This window comes from Pleurodeles waltl, chromosome 6, assembly GCF_031143425.1.
Source record: "Pleurodeles waltl isolate 20211129_DDA chromosome 6, aPleWal1.hap1.20221129, whole genome shotgun sequence".
Classification (NCBI taxonomy): Eukaryota; Metazoa; Chordata; class Amphibia; order Caudata; family Salamandridae; genus Pleurodeles; species Pleurodeles waltl.
The window spans coordinates 2,085,902-2,104,594 of record NC_090445.1 but is presented as its reverse complement, the minus strand read 5'-3'; the positions used below and the strand labels follow the sequence as shown (position 1 = coordinate 2,104,594).

At 54.9% G+C, this 18,693-nt stretch overlaps 1 protein-coding gene across 1 annotated transcript in view; it reads right to left on the bottom strand.

Moving 5' to 3' along the window:
- NAIF1 (nuclear apoptosis inducing factor 1) overlaps positions 1 to 18,693 on the bottom strand; it is a 50,521-nt gene that overhangs the window by 10,905 nt on the left and 20,923 nt on the right. The window contains exon 2 of the mRNA XM_069236929.1: positions 18,136 to 18,598. Coding sequence (XP_069093030.1) covers positions 18,136 to 18,577 — 442 coding nt within the window. The 5' untranslated portion in view covers positions 18,578 to 18,598. The remainder of the gene's footprint in view (positions 1 to 18,135; positions 18,599 to 18,693) is intronic.

The window sequence follows — 18,693 nt, the reverse complement described above, 5'->3', positions numbered from 1 at the left end:
AAACTTTATCTAAACAAACTGTGGGCTCTTCAGTCAATCACTCGAAGATGTCAGGCGAGTTTTCTCCCTAGTCCTGCGAAGTGTATTTTTTCTGATACAAGGAGGAGAATGGTGGAATTGTAGCTTTAGATCTTTGGGCAGATGCAACAGCAATCTGGCCAGGCTATGGGTGGAGTATGTCTGGGCACAAGACAACCGTATGGACCAAAAGCTAGAGCTGGAAGGAGGTGGGCGGCGTGTGTGGGGCCAAGAATTGTTCAGAGGTAGAAAGGCCCTCTATTGAAGTGGGATTCTCCAGGCATTCACTCCATACATGAACACTCTTGTGATGGGATCTAAGAAACATAAGGTTGCCTTTAAACCAACTACAACTAATAGTGAGGGAACCTTGTGATGCAGGAAAATACAGCGCATTTACAGTGGATCCTCCAGTCGCAAAGTAACTAGAGGCTGCCGCTGCTTCAGATAGGCTGCAGGGCTTGGACTGATCTGGGACAGATCTTAGGGCGGATTGGAACCAGGCCTTAGCGAATGGAGCAGCTATCTTCTGGGAGCCAAGTTTCGGTAAGAAAGACAAGTTGCAACTGATCATTGGTTATCAAAGCATTCATAAGGACGCAGTATTCAACTGCGGATCTGATCTTACAAAGCCCAGAGTTCCAGAACAAGATCTGCTCTAATGCCGAAGAGGCAAGTTTTATGGAAGACAGACTCAATCCCAACCCCATCCTCCGTGCACTTGCAGCGGTGGCGCTTGAGGCCTTGTGGGCGCAGGGTCCAGGGAGGCAGCTCAGGGGGGGTGTTTTGTCATTTATTTGCCTTGGTGGCCCAGGGGGGCAGCTTCTCTTCTGCTGAGTTTTTATCACAGTTACCGCTTGTGGGACCACTGAGAGTCCCCAGTGTGTCTGCAGAGGTGCCAGAGTCTTTGTAGCAAACCCAGGACTTCATCCTGCGGCACTGAAGGCTGTAGGCGCAGGCGGTTGGTAGTTCCTATAGGCACAGGCGGTTGTTAGTTCTGTAGGCGCAGGCAGTTGGTAGTTCTGTAGGCTCAGGCGGTTGGTAGTTCCTATAGGCGCAGGAGGTTGGTAGTTCCTATAGGCGCAGGAGGTTGGTAGTTCCTATAGGCGCAGGAGGTTGGTAGTTCCTATAGGCGCAGGCGGTTGGTAGTTCTGTAGGCCCAGGAGGTTGGTAGTTCCTATAGGCCCAGGAGGTTGGTAGTTCCTATAGGCCCAGGCTGTTGGTAGTTCCTATAGGCCCAGGCTGTTGGTAGTTCCTATAGGCCCAGGCTGTTGGTAGTTCCTATAGGCGCAGGCTGTTGGTAGTTCCTATAGGTGCAGGCTGTTGGTAGTTCCTATAGGCGCAGGCTGTTGGTAGTTCCTATAGGCGCAGGCTGTTGGTAGTTCCTATAGGCGCATGCTGTTGGTAGTTCCTATAGGCGCAGGCGGTTCGTAGTTCCTGTAGGTGCAGCAGGTTGGTAGTTCCTGTAGGCGCAGGCAGTTAATTCCTTTAGGTGCAGGCGGTTGGTAGTTCCCTAGGTGCAGGCGGTTGGTAGTTCCTATAGGTGCAGGTGGTTGGTAGTTCCTATAGGTGCAGGCGGTTGGTAGTTCTATAGGCGCAGGTGGTTGGTAGTTCTATAGGCGCAGGCGGTTGGTAGTTCTGTAGGCGCAGGCGGTTGGTAGTTCTGTAGGCGCAGGCGGTTGGTAGTTCCTGTAGGTGCAGGCGGTTGGTAGTTCCTGTAGGCGCAGGCGGTTGGTAGTTCCTGTAGGCGCAGGCGGTTGGTAGTTCCTGTAGGCGCAGGCGGTTGGTAGTTCCTGTAGGCGCAGGCGGTTGGGTAGAAATACTGTAGAGGCAGCCACTTGGTAGGGTCACTGTAGGTGCAGCCGGTTGGTAGTTCCCATAGGCGCAGCCGGTTGGTAGTTCCTGTAGGCGCAGGCAGTTGGTAGTTCCTGTAGGCGCAGGCAGTTGGTAGTTCCTGTAGGCGCAGGCAGTTGGTAGTTCCTGTAGGCGCAGGCAGTTGGTAGTTCCTGTAGGCGCAGGCAGTTGGTAGTTCCTGTTGGTGCAGGCAGTTGGTAGTTCTGTAGGCACAGGTGGTTGGTAGTTCTGTAGGCACAGGTGGTTGGTAGTTCTGTAGGCACAGGTGGTTGGTAGTTCTGTAGGCGCAGGCGGTTGGTAGTGCCTGTAGGCGCAGGCCGTTGGTAGTTCCTGTAGGCACAGGCCGTTGGTAGTTCCTGTAGGCACAGGCCATTGGTAGTTCCTGTAGGCACAGGCCGTTGGTAGTTCCTGTAGGCACAGGCCGTTGGGTAGGAATACTGTAGAGGCAGAACTTGGTAGGGTCACTGTAGGTGCAGCCGGTTGGTAGTTCCCATAGGCGCAGGCGGTTGGCAGTTCCTGTAGGCACAGGTGGTTGGTAGTTCCCGTAGGCACAAGTGGTTGGTAGTTCCTGTAGGCACAGGCAGTTGGTAGTTCTGCCTGTAGGAGCAGGCGGTTGGTAGGAATACTGTAGAGGCAGCCACTTGGTAGGGTCACTCTAGGTGCAGCCGGTTGGTAGTTCCCATAGGTGCAGGCGGTTGGTAGTTCCTGTAGGCGCAGGCGGTTGGTAATTCTGTAGGCGCAGGCGGTTGGTAATTCTGTATGCGCAGACGGTTGGTAGTTCTGGAGGCACAAGCGGTTAGTAGTGCCTGTAGGCGCAGAAGGTTGGGTAGAAATACTGTAGAGGCAGCCACTTGGTAGGGTCACTGTAGGTGCAGCCGGTTGGTAATTCCCATAGGCGCAGGTGGTTGGTAGTTCTGTAGGCGCAGTGTGTTGGTAATTCTGTAGGCGCAGGCAGTTGGTAGTTCCTATGGGCGCAGGCGGTTGGTAGTTCTGTAGGGACAGGCGGTTGGTAGTTCCTGTAGGCCCAGACTGTTGGTAGTTCCTATAGGCGCAGGCGGTTAATAGTTCCTAGAGGCGCAGACTGTTGGAAGTTCCTATAGGCGCAGACTGTTGGAAGTTCCTATAGGCGCAGACTGTTCGTAGTTCCTATAGGCCCAGGCGGTTGGTAGTTCCTATAGGCCCAGGCGGTTGGTAGTTCCTATAGGCCCAGGCGGTTGGTAGTTCCTATAGGCGCAGGCTGTTGGTAGTTCCTATAGGCGCAGGCTGTTGGTAGTTCCTGTAGGTGCAGCAGGTTGGTAGTTCCTGTAGGAGCAGGCAATTAATTCCTTTAGGTGCAGGCGGTTGGTAGTTCTGTAGGGGCAGGCAGTTGGTAGTTCCTGTAGGCGCAGGCAGTTCCTATAGGCGCAGGTGGTTGGTAGTTCTGTGGGAGCAGGCGGTTGGTAGTTCCTATAGGCGCAGGCGGTTGGTTGGTAGTTCTGTAGGCGGTCGGTTGGTAGTTCTGTAGGCGCAGCAACTGGTAGTTCCTATAGGTGTAGGCGGTTGGTAGTTCTGTAGGCACAGGCGGTTGGTAGTTCCTGTAGGCGCAGGCGGTTGGTAGTTCCTGTGGGCGCAGGCGGTTGGTAGTTCCTGTAGGCGCAGACGGCTGGTAGTTCTGTAGGCGCAGACGGCTGGTAGTTCTGTAGGCGCAGACGGCTGGTAGTTCTATAGGCGCAGACGGCTGGTAGTTCTGTAGGCGCAGGCGGTTAGTAGTGCCTGTAGGAGCAGGCCGTTGGTAGTTCCTGTAGGCGCAGGTGGTTGGGTATGAATACTGTAGAGGCAGCCACTTGGTAGGGTCACTGTAGGTGCAGCCGGTTGGTAGATCCCATAGGCACAGGCGGTTGGTAGTTCCCATAGGCGCAGGCGGTTGGTAGTTCCTATAGGCACAGGCGGTTGGTAGTTCCCGCAGGCACAGGCGGTTGGTAGTTCCCGCAGGCACAGGCGGTTGGTAGTTCTTGCAGGCACAGGCGGTTGGTAGTTCTGTCTGTAGGAGCAGGCGGTTGGTAGGAATACTGTAGAGGCAGCCACTTGGTAGGGTCACTGTAGGTGCAGCCGGTGGTAGTTCCCATAGGCGCAGGCGGTTGGTAGTTCCTGTAGGCGCATGCGGTTGGTAGCTCCTGTAGGCGCAGGCGGTTGGTAATTCTGTAGGGGCAGGCGGTTGGTAATTCTGTAGGCACAGGCGGTTAGTAGTGCCTGTAGGCGCAGGCCGTTGGTAGTTCCTGTAGGCGCAGGCTGTTGGTAGTTCCTGTAGGCGCAGGCTGTTGGTAGTTCCTGTAGGCGCAGGCAGTTGGGTAGGAATACTGTAGAGGCAGCCACTTGGTAGGGTCACTGTAGGTGCAGCCGGTTGGTAGTTCCTGTAGGCACAGGTGGTTGGTAGTTCCCATAGGCGCAGGCGGTTGGTAGTTCCTGTAGGCACAGGTGGTTAGTAGTTCCTGTAGGCAAAGGCGGTTAGTAGTTCTGTCTGTAGGAGCAGGCGGTTGGTAGTTCCTGTAGGCGCCTCTGCTTATGGCTGTGTGGGGGGGGGGGCACTGTCACACCAGCAAGGAAGGCCACGAAGCAGAAGTCCAACAACTGAATCAGGCAGCCATTTAAGGAGTGAATGATTTAAGATGACATGCACGTCTGAAGAGCCCCCATAGGCTCTAGGTGAGCCTGTTGTGGCTACGAAGTCTAGGTGGGGGCAAGAGAGGGTACAGGGTAGGCAGGAGCGAGAGGGGGTACAGGGTATTAAGTGAGGGTGCTGTGGCTGTAAGAATATAAAATACTGCTGTTTTGGCACAATTCAGCACAGGGTGTGGACTGCCATCTAGTGGCAGACTGCAGGAAGGCGGCTTGAGATCAGCGTTTGGAGGGGTTGGCGAAGATAACAGCAGGAACAAGAGAAGGACTTAAGTATCACACACATAGAGCAGTGACGATATTGCCATAAATAGAGTGAGAAGAGGGGGGGACAGGACTGAACTTTGTGGGCATCACCTGCCCAAGGCCTGAGGATGGAAAGAAACACCAGGTGTCTGAGAAGGATCTGAGCACTGGGGCGAGAACCATTAAGAGCGGATTCAGAGGTACCATGAAGGTTAGAGTGGATGAGAGGGTGAGGGGTGTGAGAAGAGAGACCCCAATGGTGACACCATTTACCATGACAAAACCTCAGCACATGTACTAGTGTTGACGTCAGGTCCCCTCACAAATCCAACGATGACACCATACTCATCCCAAAACCCCATCACATCTACTAGTGTTGACGTCATGTCCCCCACAATCTCAACGATGACACCATACTCATCACAAAACCCCAGCACATCTGCAGTGCAGACTAGTGTCACTGCACTCCCTGGATGTCCCCCACAATCCCAACGGTGACACCATTTACCATCACAATATACCAGCACATCCACTAGTGTTCATGTCATGCCCCCCCACAATCCCAACGATGACACCATACTCCATCACAAAACCCCAGCACATCCACTATGCTCTTCAATGTATGACACTTCACCCTGTCACAAAACTCTAGCACGCCCGTGACACAACAATGATTTTATATTCCCACAAACACTGAGGGTCTGACTTCCAACTTGGCGGAGAGGAACACTGTCACAAACGTGAGAGATATCCCATCCGCAGTCTCATGATCCCATTATGTCCTATGGAAATCGTAATACGGCGGAAGCAATATCCGTCATTCGTGACAGAGTACCTGTCTGCCAAACGCTAACTCATGCCCTAAGACATTCCTCGTGAAATATCTTCTGAATCGTTGCCCACCCCTCCCAATACCACAAAGAAGACACCACAGCTCTTTAGAAGGACACTTGCAGCAGTGAGCTCTTGTGATGAGATGGGGCAGCAGGGCTGCAGAAGCAGCATGCATGGAGAGCAGTGTGGTTAACGCACTTATATTGTAGCAGCCGCGATTAAGCATGCAGTGGAGAACTCAATGCAGCAGATGCATTAAGTTGCAAAAGAAAAATATGCAGCTGTGTACTCAACATGACTGACCGTCTGCTGGAGCTGCAGTCACTAGAGGAGAACACATGGCTGCAGCCAGCTGTGGAAAGAGAGGGGTGGTGGTGGGAAGAGGTCCATCTGCATCACCATGCAGGAGGCACTGTAGACTAGAAAGATTGGTTGTGGCAGCAGTGCTGAGGATGCAGCATGCTGTGGAAGGAACGTTAGCAGGCTGCAGTAGGTATGCAGTGGAAAGAGGTGTAAATGAGTCAGTAAGAGGGATGCAGTTGTCACTGTATAGTAAAAAGCTTGGTTGCAGCTACATTGCAATTCAGTGCTGAGGATGTGGCATGCTGTGGAAAGAGAAGAGGTGTGGTTACTACAGCAGCAGTAGATATGCAGAGGAAAAAGGTGTGTTTGCACAAGCATTGGGGCAGGCGTATAGTGAATAACTAAGTGTCACAGTCACTGCACACCCTAGATCTTGGAGAGCCACTAAATGCCACAGCCACTGTGCTCCTTGGATCTTGAAGAGCCACAGTCACTGCACTCCCTGGATCTTGGAGAGCCATTAAGTGCCACAGTCACTGCCCTCCCTGGATCTTGGTGTGCCACTAACTGCCACAGTCACTGCACTCCCTGGATCTTGGTGCGCCACTAAGTGCAACAGTCACTGCGCTCCCTGGATCTTGGAGAGGATGTTGGAGAGCCACTAAGTGCCACTGTCACTGCACTCCCTGGATCTTGGTGCACCACTAAGTGCCGCAGTCACTGCACTCCCTGGATCTTAGTGTACCACTAAATGCCACGGTCACTGCGCACTCTGGATCTTCGGTGCTCCCTGGATCTTGGTGCACCACTAAGTGCCACAGTCACTGCGCTCCCTGGATCTTGGTATACGCTAAGTGATACAGTCACTGAGCTCCCTGGATGTTGGAGAGCCACTATGTGCCACAGTCACTGCACTCCCTGGATCTTGGTGCACCACTAAGTGCCACAGTCACTGCGCTCCCTGGATCTTGGTGTACCACTAAGTGCCACCGTCACTGCGCACCCTGGATCTTGGGCGCTCCCTGGATCGTGGTGCACCACTAAGTGCCACAGTCACTGCGCTCCCTGGATCATAGTATACACTAAGTGATACAGTCACTGCGCTCCCTGGATGTTGAAGAGCCACTATGTGCCACAGTCACTGCACTCCCTGGATCTTGGTGCGCCAATTAGTGCCACAGTCACTGCGCTCTCTGGATCTTGGGCGCTCCCTGGACCGTGGTGCACCACTAAGTGCCACAGTCACTGCGCTCCCTGGATCTTGGTGCACCACTAAGTGCCACAGTCACTACACTTCCTGGATCTTGGTATACACTAAGTGATACAGTCACTGCGCTACCTGGATGTTGGAGAGCCACTATGTGCCACAGTCACTGCACTCCCTGGATCTTGGTATGCACTAAGTGATACAGTCACTGCACTCCCTGGATCTTGGTGCACCACTAAGTGCCACAGTCACTGCACTCCATGGATCTTGGTGCGCCAATTAGTGCCACAGTCACTGCACTCCATGGATCATGGTGCACCACTAAGTGTCACAGTCACTGTGCTCCCTAGATCTTAGTGCGCCACTAACTGCCACAGTCACTGCGCTCCCTGGATCTTGGTATACACTAAGTGATACAGTCACTGCACTCCCTGGATCTTGGTGCACCACTAAGTGCCACAGTCACTGCACTCCATGGATCTTGGTGCACCACTAAGTGCCACAGTCACTGCACTCCATGGATCTTGGTGCACCACTAAGTGCCACAGTCACTGCGCTCCCTAGATCTTAGTGCGCCACTAAGTGCCATAGTCACTGAGCACCCTGGATCATGGTGCACCACTAAGTGCCACAGTCACTGTGCTCCCTAGATCTTAGTGCGCCACTAACTGCCACAGTCACTGCGCTCCCTGGGTCTTGGGGTACCACTAAGTGCCACAGTCACTGCGCTCCCTGGATCTTGGTATACCACTAAGTGCCACAGTCACTGCACTCCCTGGATCTTGGAGAGTCACTAAGTGCCACATTCACTGCGCTCCCTGGATCTTGGTGCACCACTAAGTGCCAGAGTCACTGTGTTCCGTGGATTTTAGTGCTCCACTAAGTGCCACAGTCACTGCGTTCCGTGGATTTTAGTGCACCACTAAGTGCCACAGTCACTGCGCTCCCTGGATCTTGGTACACCACTAAGTACCACGGTCACTGCGCTCTCTGGATCTTGGTATACCACTTAGTGCCACAGTCACTGCGCTCCCTGGATCTTGGTGCACCACTAAGTGCCACAGTCACTGCGCTCCTTGGATCTTGGTGCACCACTAAGTGCCACAGTCACTGCGCTCCTTGGATCTTGGTGTACCACTAAGTGCCACGGTCACTGCTCTCCCTAGATCTTGGAGAGCCACTAAGTGCCACAGTCATTGCACTACCTGGATCTTGGTGCACCACTAAGTGCCACAGTCATGGCACTCTCTGGATCTTGGTGCGCCACTAAGTGCCACAGTCACTACAGTACCCGGATCTTGGTGTACCACTAAGTGCCACAGTCACTGTGCTCCCTGGATCTTGGTGTACCACTAAGTGCCACAGTCACTGCGCTCCCTGGATCTTGAAGAGCCACTAAGTGCCACAGTCACTGGGGGCGTGGCCAAGGACCCGGAGATGGCGCACGCCTGACTATCTCGCTCCGGAGGGGCCGGCGAGTAAAGGTCCGGAAGCGCACCTTCCCCGGGCCGATCAAGGTCCAGGCTGTGGGGCGAAGCCGACGGAGGGGACCGAGCGTGGGTGGGCTCCTGCGGCGACCGCGGAGAGTGCCGGAATCGGCCCGTCGGGGAAATTGGAAGCCGGAGGCCTGATCGCGCGGCCGATGCCGCGGCCTCGCGTGGAGCTGCGATCCGTAGCGGCGCGAGGGCGGACAGCTCAGAGCGGCGGGGGACGCCGGGCGAGCTCCCCAGCGGCAGCGGAGGTGTCGGAGGGGGGCCTGGGAGCCCAGGTATGGTCGCGCCCAGTCGGGGTGCGACGAGGCGGCGCCCCCGGAGGCGGGCGGCCTCGGGAGAGCACGAGAGCGGGCCCGAGATCGAGGTTGCGCCTCCGGGCTGGGCTGCGGGCCGAGGCGGCTCGGAGGCCCGAAGATAGCGGGGGACGCCGGCGGAGTCTCCCTGCGGTGGCGGAGAGGCCGATTGGGGCACGGTGGCCCAGCGGAAGTTGGGCAGCGAAGAGGCGATATTATAGAACACGGGCGAGGCCCCAGAAAGGATTGGGGACGGTGCGAGGCCATGAATGAGTGAGTAACGGAGCGGGGAGATTCCGAGGTGACGACCTGACCCGGGGGCAAACGGTGAGGCCGCTTGACTTGAGACAGGGCTCTGGGCCCTGGCACACACCAAAGAAGCGGAGTGAACAGAGGACAACGGGCCCTGGTGAACCCCAGCAAACACTGGCGAGATTGTTGCGGGACAGATGGTCCACTCGAGTTGGGTGCCAGAGCTGGGTGGCCCTGGACCACATCGACCCGGGACCCCAGGGTGCTGACCTGATATCCGGGGCAGGAGGATCCAGCTGACAGGGTCAAGCCAGCGAGGCAATAGGATCAACTGACGGAACTGGTGAGTGGCGGATCGCGCCCTGGGGGTGAGCGGAGGGTGGATTGCCCAGTAGATTGAACTGTGGACTCCCCCGGGCGCATTGGAGTGCTGGAGACCCTCTAAATGAGCAGGACCGAGCACAGAAGTGTAATTGGTGCAACAGTTGTGAGCCTATGACGGGCTAAAGGGCCCGGAGTTGAAGAGGCTAGCGCCTAAACGGAGAGTGCTAGCGCGGAGCCCCTGGCGCCACGGCCCGGAAAAACGTGGGTCCTGATGGGGTAGAGGGATCCCGTTGAGTACCAACCGGGAATAGGGGCGAGGCCTATGGTGAACGGGGAGTGACGTCCCGGAGTGGAACTACAGAAACCGCTGGGGCCGCTGCCGAGGGCCTCCGGGGCGAGGCCCGTTGTTGATCTGATGCCTTCCAAGAGCCGCCACAAGAACAGAAACATGGACACTGCGGCTCTGGCTGAGAGCGGGGAACCGGACCCACAGGGCCACCCGCAGGTCAAAGTCCAGGACACTTTAGATAAAATACTCGGGGCGATTGAGGACACCAAAACAACGTTGCAACGGGAGATCAGCCAGGTAGCGGTTGAGGTGAGCCTACTGAGAGCGGACCACCATAAACTGGCAGACAGAGTCAAAGAGACAGAAACCGTACTGGCGGACATTGCACCAAAGCAGAAAGACCTGGCGGCTGAAGTGACCTCCCTGGTTGACAGAGTGACGCGCCTCGAAAAGAGAGCTGAAGATGCGGAGGGGAGGAACAGAAGGAACAACGTGCGCGTGGTGGGCCTCCCGGAGGGGGCAGAGGGGGCGAACATTGTTGAATTTCTGGAGAAGTGGTTTAGTACGACAGTGGCGCCCGGGCGCCTGACCCCCTTCTACACGCTGGAGCGGGCACACCGGGTACCGGCGAGACCCCTTGCTCCGGGGAGGCCTCCCCGGGCCGTGATAGCTAAACTCTTACATTACAGAGACAGGGACACTCTCCTGCAGAGGGCCAGGGAATCGGGCCCATTTAAAGTCGCAAATGGGGAGGTGACACTATTCCCGGACTTCACCCTGGAGGTACAAAATAAGCGATCTTCGTTTCTGACAGTCAAGAGAGCCCTAAGGGAGGAAGGAATCCAGTACTCACTACTTTACCCAGCCAGATTAAGAATGATGCTGGAAGGGAAAACAACGTTCCTTCAATCCCCTGAGGAGGCATGGGAATGGCTGGAGACACACAGCTCCCAAGCGGGAGGTTCCACAGGAGAGGGCCCGACTGAGGGCAGGGCTCGCCAAGCTCTGAAGGGAAGGAAGTCCAAAGATCGTAGACGACTGGCACCTACGCAAACACAGAAAGAGAAAGGCAGGAAGGAAGCACTGGAAGCAGCGGCACGCATGGGTGGTGTGGCATCCCCCCAGGAAGGTTCTGGGAATGAAACGGATGACACATTGGTGTCCTCTGCGGGAGACCTGGAGCATTCGGCCCGAGCCCCGAAGGTGACCCCACAAACGTCTGACGAACTTGGCTAGCCTGGGCCTGCGGAAGGTGCCGGAGACAGGACAAGTCATGTGAAATAGCGGCCCCTCCGGACTTGGCCACCCCCCGGACCAGAACCTCGCCTATTCAATAGAATGGCGAGAACTGCTGATAAGAGATTGAACAAGTTGCACGGTTGCATAGTTTTCTGGGCAGCCCACAGGTTAAGAGGTGCCCTGGGGATCGGGAGTTGGGATACACAGTTACAAGTTAATATGGCAAAGTGGGTGGCGGAATTAGACCATGGCAAAGACATGAATACGTGGGAAAATAACTCCGAGGCTTGGGAGAAGCGGGGACATTGTCACCAGACTGTTATCATGAAATGGCTGATTACAACTTATTGACCTGGAACGTTAGGGGGATGGGCACACCAGCTAAAAGGCACAAAATACTCTCTTACTTAAAGAGAAGGGGGGTACAGGTGGCATTACTGCAGGAAACTCACTTGGCGCCTGGAGAGGGAGAGAAGCTAAGACGCAGGTGGAGGGGGTAGGTGTTTGCATCGGAATACTCAGCCTACGCCAGAGGTGCATTAGTATGGATCAGAGCGGGGGTCCCCTTCACAGTGACCTCTTCCAACATAGACCGTGAGGGAAGATTCGTGATATTAGAAGGGAGGCTACAGGGTATACCGATAGTCTTAAGCTGCATTTATGCCCCCAACCAAGACCAGGTTCCCTTCATGTCGAGTCTATCGAGACACCTCACATGCCAAAGTGCCGGAGAACTATTAGTAGGGGGGGATTTTAACGCAGTGCTAGACACTAATATGGACAGGTCCACCCCGCCTCTACAGGGGGCTGCGACAATTAAAACAGCCAAAAGGTTGAGCGAATGGCTGGACACGTGGGGGTTGTCTGACGTCTGGCGAATGCATCACCCAACTGCCAGAGACTACTCATACTACTCGGGTCTCCACCGAGTGCACACAAGAATTGACAGAGTAGTCTGCACGGCAGGCCTGATAAATAATATGACACGCTCGGAATACTTAGCCCGCACCTTGTCTGACCATAATCCCTTGCTAATAACGATGAGGGTGTCGGAGGATAGACCCCCCATACCGTCAGGGAGACTCTCTCCCTCAGCACTTGAGGACCAGGCGTACAGAGAGGCCCTACATGGTCACCTGGCAGAATATATTGAGACGAACAATGGGTCCACCCCCTCCAGGGCCTTGGAATGGGAGGCACTCAAAGTGGTGACAAGGGGCTTCTGTTTGGGGCAGTCGGTGGGGGTGAGGCGCACACTTGAAAAGGAACTGAATGCCCTGGAGAAGGACATGCACGAGGGGGAGCTAGGACAGGGTAAGACAGCTCAGGAGAATGAAGAATATAACCGCGCCCGCAGAGAGCACTCCTGCATTGAAGAGCAGCTCCGGTGCCAAGATAGGCAAAAATACTTAGCATCCCTGCAGGCGGAAGAGGGCAGATCGGGGAGACTGCTGGCATGGCTGGTCCGCCCGGGGGGGCAGGGTGAGCCTATCACATGTGTGATAGATGGGGAGGGATCCCGCAGGCTCAGGCCGGGCCCCATAAATGACGCATTCAGGGAGTACTATACGCAGTTGTACGGGAAAACCAGCGAACTGCAGACGGAGTCTTTTGATAGGTACTTACAGCAAACTCCACTACCAACACTGAGTGTAGAGGAGAGAGACAGCCTGGGGGGACCAGTATCGGTGGATGAAGTAAACGAAGCAATAGCGCAGTTAGCACCTGGAAAGACCCCAGGAACAGATGGTCTCCCCATGGATTTTTATAAAAAATACAAATCGCTGCTGGCTCCCCAATTGACAGGGATGTATGCGGAGGCACTGCAATACGGAGAGCTACCGCGCACAATGCGGGAGGCTCTAGTGGTGCCGCTCCCCAAGACAAAAGACAGGGAAGCTTCGGTGACGGACTTTAGGCCCTTATCAATGTTAAACAGTGACTTCAAAATTCTTAGCAAGATAATGGCTGCTCGGTTACTCCCCCTTATGACCAAGTTAGTGCACGCGGACCAGAACGGCTTTGTCCCCGGCCGTAGTACCTCCCTGAACCTGAGACCGGTTTTCACGATTTTGCACATGCCCAGGGACCTGAGGCCGTCTGAGGGGGCCTTACTCGCGGTGGACTTCGAGAAGGCCTTCGACTCAATCAGGTGGGACTATTTAAGGACTGTGATGCTTAAAATGGGGCTGTGGGAGGAGTGGGTGAAATGGGTGGACTTGCTGTACTCATCCCCACTAGCAAGAGTAAAAACAGGAAGGACGATCTCCAGTGCATACCCAGTATACAGGGGAACTAGGCAGGGCTGCCCCTTATCCCCACTATTGTTTACCCTGGCAATTGAGCCCCTGGCATCGCAGCTGCGGTGTGAAGGCATGGGTAAGGGAATCGTTTGGGGTCCGACTGAGCATATAGTTTCTCTGTATGCAGATGATATACTTATCTACCTGAGGGACGGGTCAAGAGGACTCCCGTGGGCACTGGGGATATTGGAAGACTTCGGGGCCTATCTGGACTCCGGCTTAATCGGAGGAAAACATATGTGTTCCCCTTGATGCCAGACAACGCGCGCCCTGATGCGTGCCCAACTGACGTAAATTGGGCCCCGCGGACATTTAAATACCTGGGCATACAAATATTTCACGAATTGAGCGACCTTAGGGACGGTAATCTTGGTAAGACACTCAGATCCCTGCGCTCCTCGGTGGGGTTCTGGAGATCATTAAAACTAACAATCATGGCCAGAGTGGCGCTCTCAAAAATGGTCATGCTTCCACGCCTCCTCTACTACTTTGCTAACTTACCACTACAGGTCCCCTCTGCATGGTTCCGAGAGTTGAACGCCCTGCTCAGAGAACTGATATGGGATGAGGGCCGCAGAAGAACCGCGCTCTCAACCATCTGCAGACCGACACGGTTGGGGGGTCTGGGTGCCCCAGACTTTGAGGCTTATTACCTGGCATCCCAGTTACAATGGGTGGCCGGCTGGCTGGCGGGTAGGGGGCGGCTGGACCTGGCTACCGCACACGGTGAAATTGATACAGCTCGGATAGCAGCAAATATGGCGGGCAGGAAGATTGCCCCCATTAGAGACAACATAATGCACAATGTGGCGATGAAATGCTGGAAAAAGTGCGAGAGGAGGACTGGGGTGGGGCCACCGTACTCTCCCGCTTTGCCACTGGCGGCCGTCGCTCTGGACACGGGTGCGGGAGAGCGAGGGGGACTGGGATTGGGACCATGGACGAGAGCAGGGATAGTGACAGTGGGGGGGCTATTCAGGGAGGGGGTGCTGAGGAGCTTTGCAGATGTAGCAGGAGGGGGAGTGCCACAAGGACAATTTTTACTCTTCGGGGGGCTGGTGCACACCATGAAGGGGCATTGGGACACGATCAACGCAGAACCCACTGCCCACGGGGTGTTGCACCTCTTGCTGACAGCAGGAGAGGAACCCCACTTGATTGCAAAAATATACCGAGCCCAAATAGAGGCAGCCGTAGACCCCCTGCAATCCCTAAGAGAAAAATGGGTGAAGACAATTGGGCGGGATAAGTCCGAGTCAGAGTGGAACAGAGCACTAGCTTACCCTAGGGTGATCTCACGCAACACGAGGCTGAGATATATCCAATACAACTATCTACACAGAACATACCTCACCCCTCAAAGGCTGCACCGCATATATGGGGGGGTGCCCAGGACATGCCCCAGATGTGGAGACGGTGAGCCCGACTTTGATCATATGATGTGGGGATGCACGACACTCCAGAGGGGTTGGGGCGCGATGATGGCGACCCTTACGGAGCTGTTCAGGACGGAGCTCCGGCCAACCCCTGACATATGCCTATTGGGCCTTAGAGCCAGCGCCAGATGGAGCAGGGTTGGGGGTCGTTTTCTTGACTTGTCCCTAGCCCTCTATAAAAGACTGATTACGAAGGGTTGGAAGTCTACTGCACCCCCCTCACTGACGGAATGGAGAATCGATGTCACAAGATGGTCCAGAGCTGAGCTACAGGTCCTTAAGGCTGAGGAGGCCAGGGGAGTTCGCCAGACCCCCATCGCCTCGGAGTGGGAAAACCTAGTGACAAACTGGGACGACCTAACGAAGGGGCCAATAGCACCTGAGGGGGTGGGATGAACTAGCCGAAGGGCCCAACAGTTATGCTGGTAGGGGGAAGGTTTCTGGAACCATGACGGGAGGAACACTAGGCGCCCCGCCAGGCCGGACGCAGGGAGAGAGACTGCGGGGGATAGGACACAATAACAAAAGAATAGAGGAGGGTGGGGTAGCGGAATATAGGCCAATCCCACATAACATGAAACTACATGACAACCCTCCCATTTAGAATCGACGCAGATCCACCCACATAAGCCAATAAGTTTATATACAGTTTGTAGTGGAGTTAAGTTTGTTATAAGGTCATTAATATAAAAAGTAACAAAGGGTACTGTAAGAACTGACACCGTAAAAACGGAGTGATTAAGAGATGGAAACAATGTTGTATAAATATTATAAAATTACTGAAATGAATAGGTAATTGTGAAACACATTGAAAGCAAAGCAGAACAGAGGTGCAGATCAGTTAGTAGAAATGTACAACAAGGACAAAATGTTACTGTAAATTGACCTACATATGTAAAACAGCAAACAGTTAATAAAAATATATTTTTAAAAAAAAAGTGCCACAGTCACTGCGCTCCCTGGATCTTGGAGAGCCACTAAGTGCCACAGTCACTGCACTCCTTGGATCTTGAAGAGCCACTAAGTGCCACAGTCACTGCGATCCCTGGATCTTGGAGAGCCACTAAGTGCACCAGTCACTGCGCTCCTTGGATCTTGGTGCGCCACTAAGTGTCACAGTCACTGCGCTCCTTGGATCTTGGTGCGCCACTAAGTGTCACAGTCACTGCGCTCCCTGGATACTGGAGGGCCACTAATTGCCACAGTCACTGCACTCCCTGGATGTTCGTGCACCACTAAGTGCTACAGTCACTGCGCTCCCTGGATCTTAGTGCACCACTAAGTGTCACAGTCACTGCGCTCTCTGGATCTTGGTGTACCACTAAGTGCTACAGTCACTGCGCTCCCTGGATCTTGGAGAGCCACTAAGTGCCACAGTCACTGCACTCCCTGGATCTTGGTGCACCACTAAGTGCCACAGTCACTGCGCTCTCTGGATCTTGGTATACCACTGAGTGCCACAGTCACTGCGCTCCCTGGATCTTGGTGCACCACTAAGTGCCACAGTCACTGCACTCCCTGGATCTTGGTGCACCACTAAGTGCCACAGTCACTGCGCTCCCTGGATCTTAGTGCGCCACTAAGTGCAACAGTCACTGTGCTCCCTGGATCTTGGTGCGCCACTAAGTGCCACAGTAACTGCGCTCCCTGGATCTTGGTTTACCACTAATTTCCACAGTCACTGTGCTCCCTGGATCTTGGTATACCACTAAGTGCCACAGTCTCTGCGCTCCCTGGATCTTGGTGTACTACTAAGTGCCACAGTCACTGCGCTCCCTGGATCTTGGAGAGCCACTAAGTGCCACAGTCATTGTTCTTGCTGGATCTTGCGGAGCCACTAAGTGCCAGAGTCACTACGCTCCCTGGATCTTGGAGAGCCACTAAGTGGCGCAGTCACTGCACTCCCTGGATCTTGGTGCACCACTAAGTCCCACAGTCACTGCGCACCCTGGATCTTAGTGCGCCACTAAGTGCCACAGTCACTGCGCTGCCTGGATCTTGGTGCGCCACTAAGTGCCACAGTCACTGCGCTGCCTGGATCTTGGTGCGCCACTAAGTGCCACAGTCACTGCGCTCTCTGGATCTTGGTGTACCACTAAGTTCCACAGTCACTGCGCTCCCTGGATCTTGGAGAGCCACTAAGTGCCACAGTCATTGCGCTCCCTGGATCTTGGTGCACCACTAAGTGCCACAGTCAATGGGCTCCATGGATCTTGGTGCACCACTAAGTGCCACAGTCACTGCGCTCCGTGGATCTTGGTGCACCACTTAGTGCCACAGTCACTGCGCTCCCTGGATCTTGGGGTACCACTAACTGCTACAGTCACTGCGCTCCCTGGATCTTGGAGAGCCACTAAGTTCTACAGTCACTGCGCTCCCTGGAACTTGGTGCACCACTAAGTGCCACAATCACTGCGCTTCCTGGATGTTGGTGCACCACTAAGTGCCACAGTCACTGCGCTCCATGGATCTTGGTATACCACTAAGTCACTGCGCTCCCTGGGTCGTGGTGTACCACTAAGTGCCACAGTCACTGCGCTTCCTGGATCTTGGTGCACCTCTAAGTGCCACAGTCATTCGCTCCCTGGACCTTGGTATGCCACTAAGTGCCACAGTCACTGCGCTCCCTGGATCTTGGTGTACCACTAAGTGCCACAGTCACTGCGCTCCAGGCTCTTGGAGAGACACTAAGTGCCACAGACACTGCGATCCCTGGATCATGGTGCACCAATAAGAGCCACAGTCTCTGCGCTCCCCGGATCTTGGAGAGCCACTAACTGCCACAGTCACTGCACTCCTTGGATCTTGGTATACCACTAAGTGCCACAGTCACTGCGCACCCTGGATCTTGGAGAGCCACTAAGTGCCACTGTCACTGCACTCCCTGGATCTTGGTGTACCACTACGTGCCACAATCATTGCGCTCCCTGGATCTTGGTGTACGACAAAGTGCCACTGCGCACCCTGGATCTTGGGCGCTCCCTGGATCTTGGTGCACCACTAAGTGTCACTGCGCTCCCTGGATCTTGGTTCACCACTAAGTGCCACAGTCACTACGGTCCCTGGATCTTGGTGTACCACTAACTGCCACAGTCACTGCGCTCCCTGGATCTTGGACAGCCATTAAGTGCCACAGTCACTGCCTTTCCTGGATCTTGAAGAGCCACTAAATGCCACAGCCACTCTGCTCCTTGGATCTTGGAGAGACACTAAGTGCCAAAGTCACTGCTCTCCCTGGATCTTGGAGAGCCACTAAGTGCCACAATCACTGCGCTCCCTTGATCTTGGTATACCACTAAGTGCCACAGTCACTGCTCTCCCTGGATCTTGGTGTGTCACTAAGTGCCACAACCACTGCCCTCACTGGACCCCGACCCCAGGGAACTTACTCTGGTTGAGTGTCACGGTGGTGGCTGCCTCCAGAGGCTCCTGCAGGGCTCCCAGGTCAGACGAGCACTCGCCACTGGATGGCAGGCTGATGATGGTGGCTTCGCCCAAGAGGTTGCAGATGCGCTGCTGCATGGGAGTGAGGATGACGGGTGCTGCGGCTGTATCCCCCTCCATAGCAGCCCGCACCTGGGCCACCTTCCGCCTCACCTCAGTCTTCAGGTCTGACCACTTCTTCTTGACCTCCGCAGCCTGGCGCTGGCAGGTACTCACTGCGTTGACGCGCCGTAGGATGTCCTGCCAGGCGCTGGTCTTGGCCAGGAGGGGCACGCCAGCATTGAAGTGGTTGATGAGCACGTGTTTCTGCCGCTCCAGCTCCTCCACAATGATCTCCACCTCCCGCTCCGAGAAGTTCATCTTGCGTTTCTTGGCAGGGCCACTCATGGCCAGGAGATGGGGGGACTCCTGGGGAGAGAGAAGGTCAACAATTACAGATGGACCCCCAAAATAGGTACTGCTCACAGGGAAGGGAGTGAGAGAGAGGAGGGTATGTGGAAGAC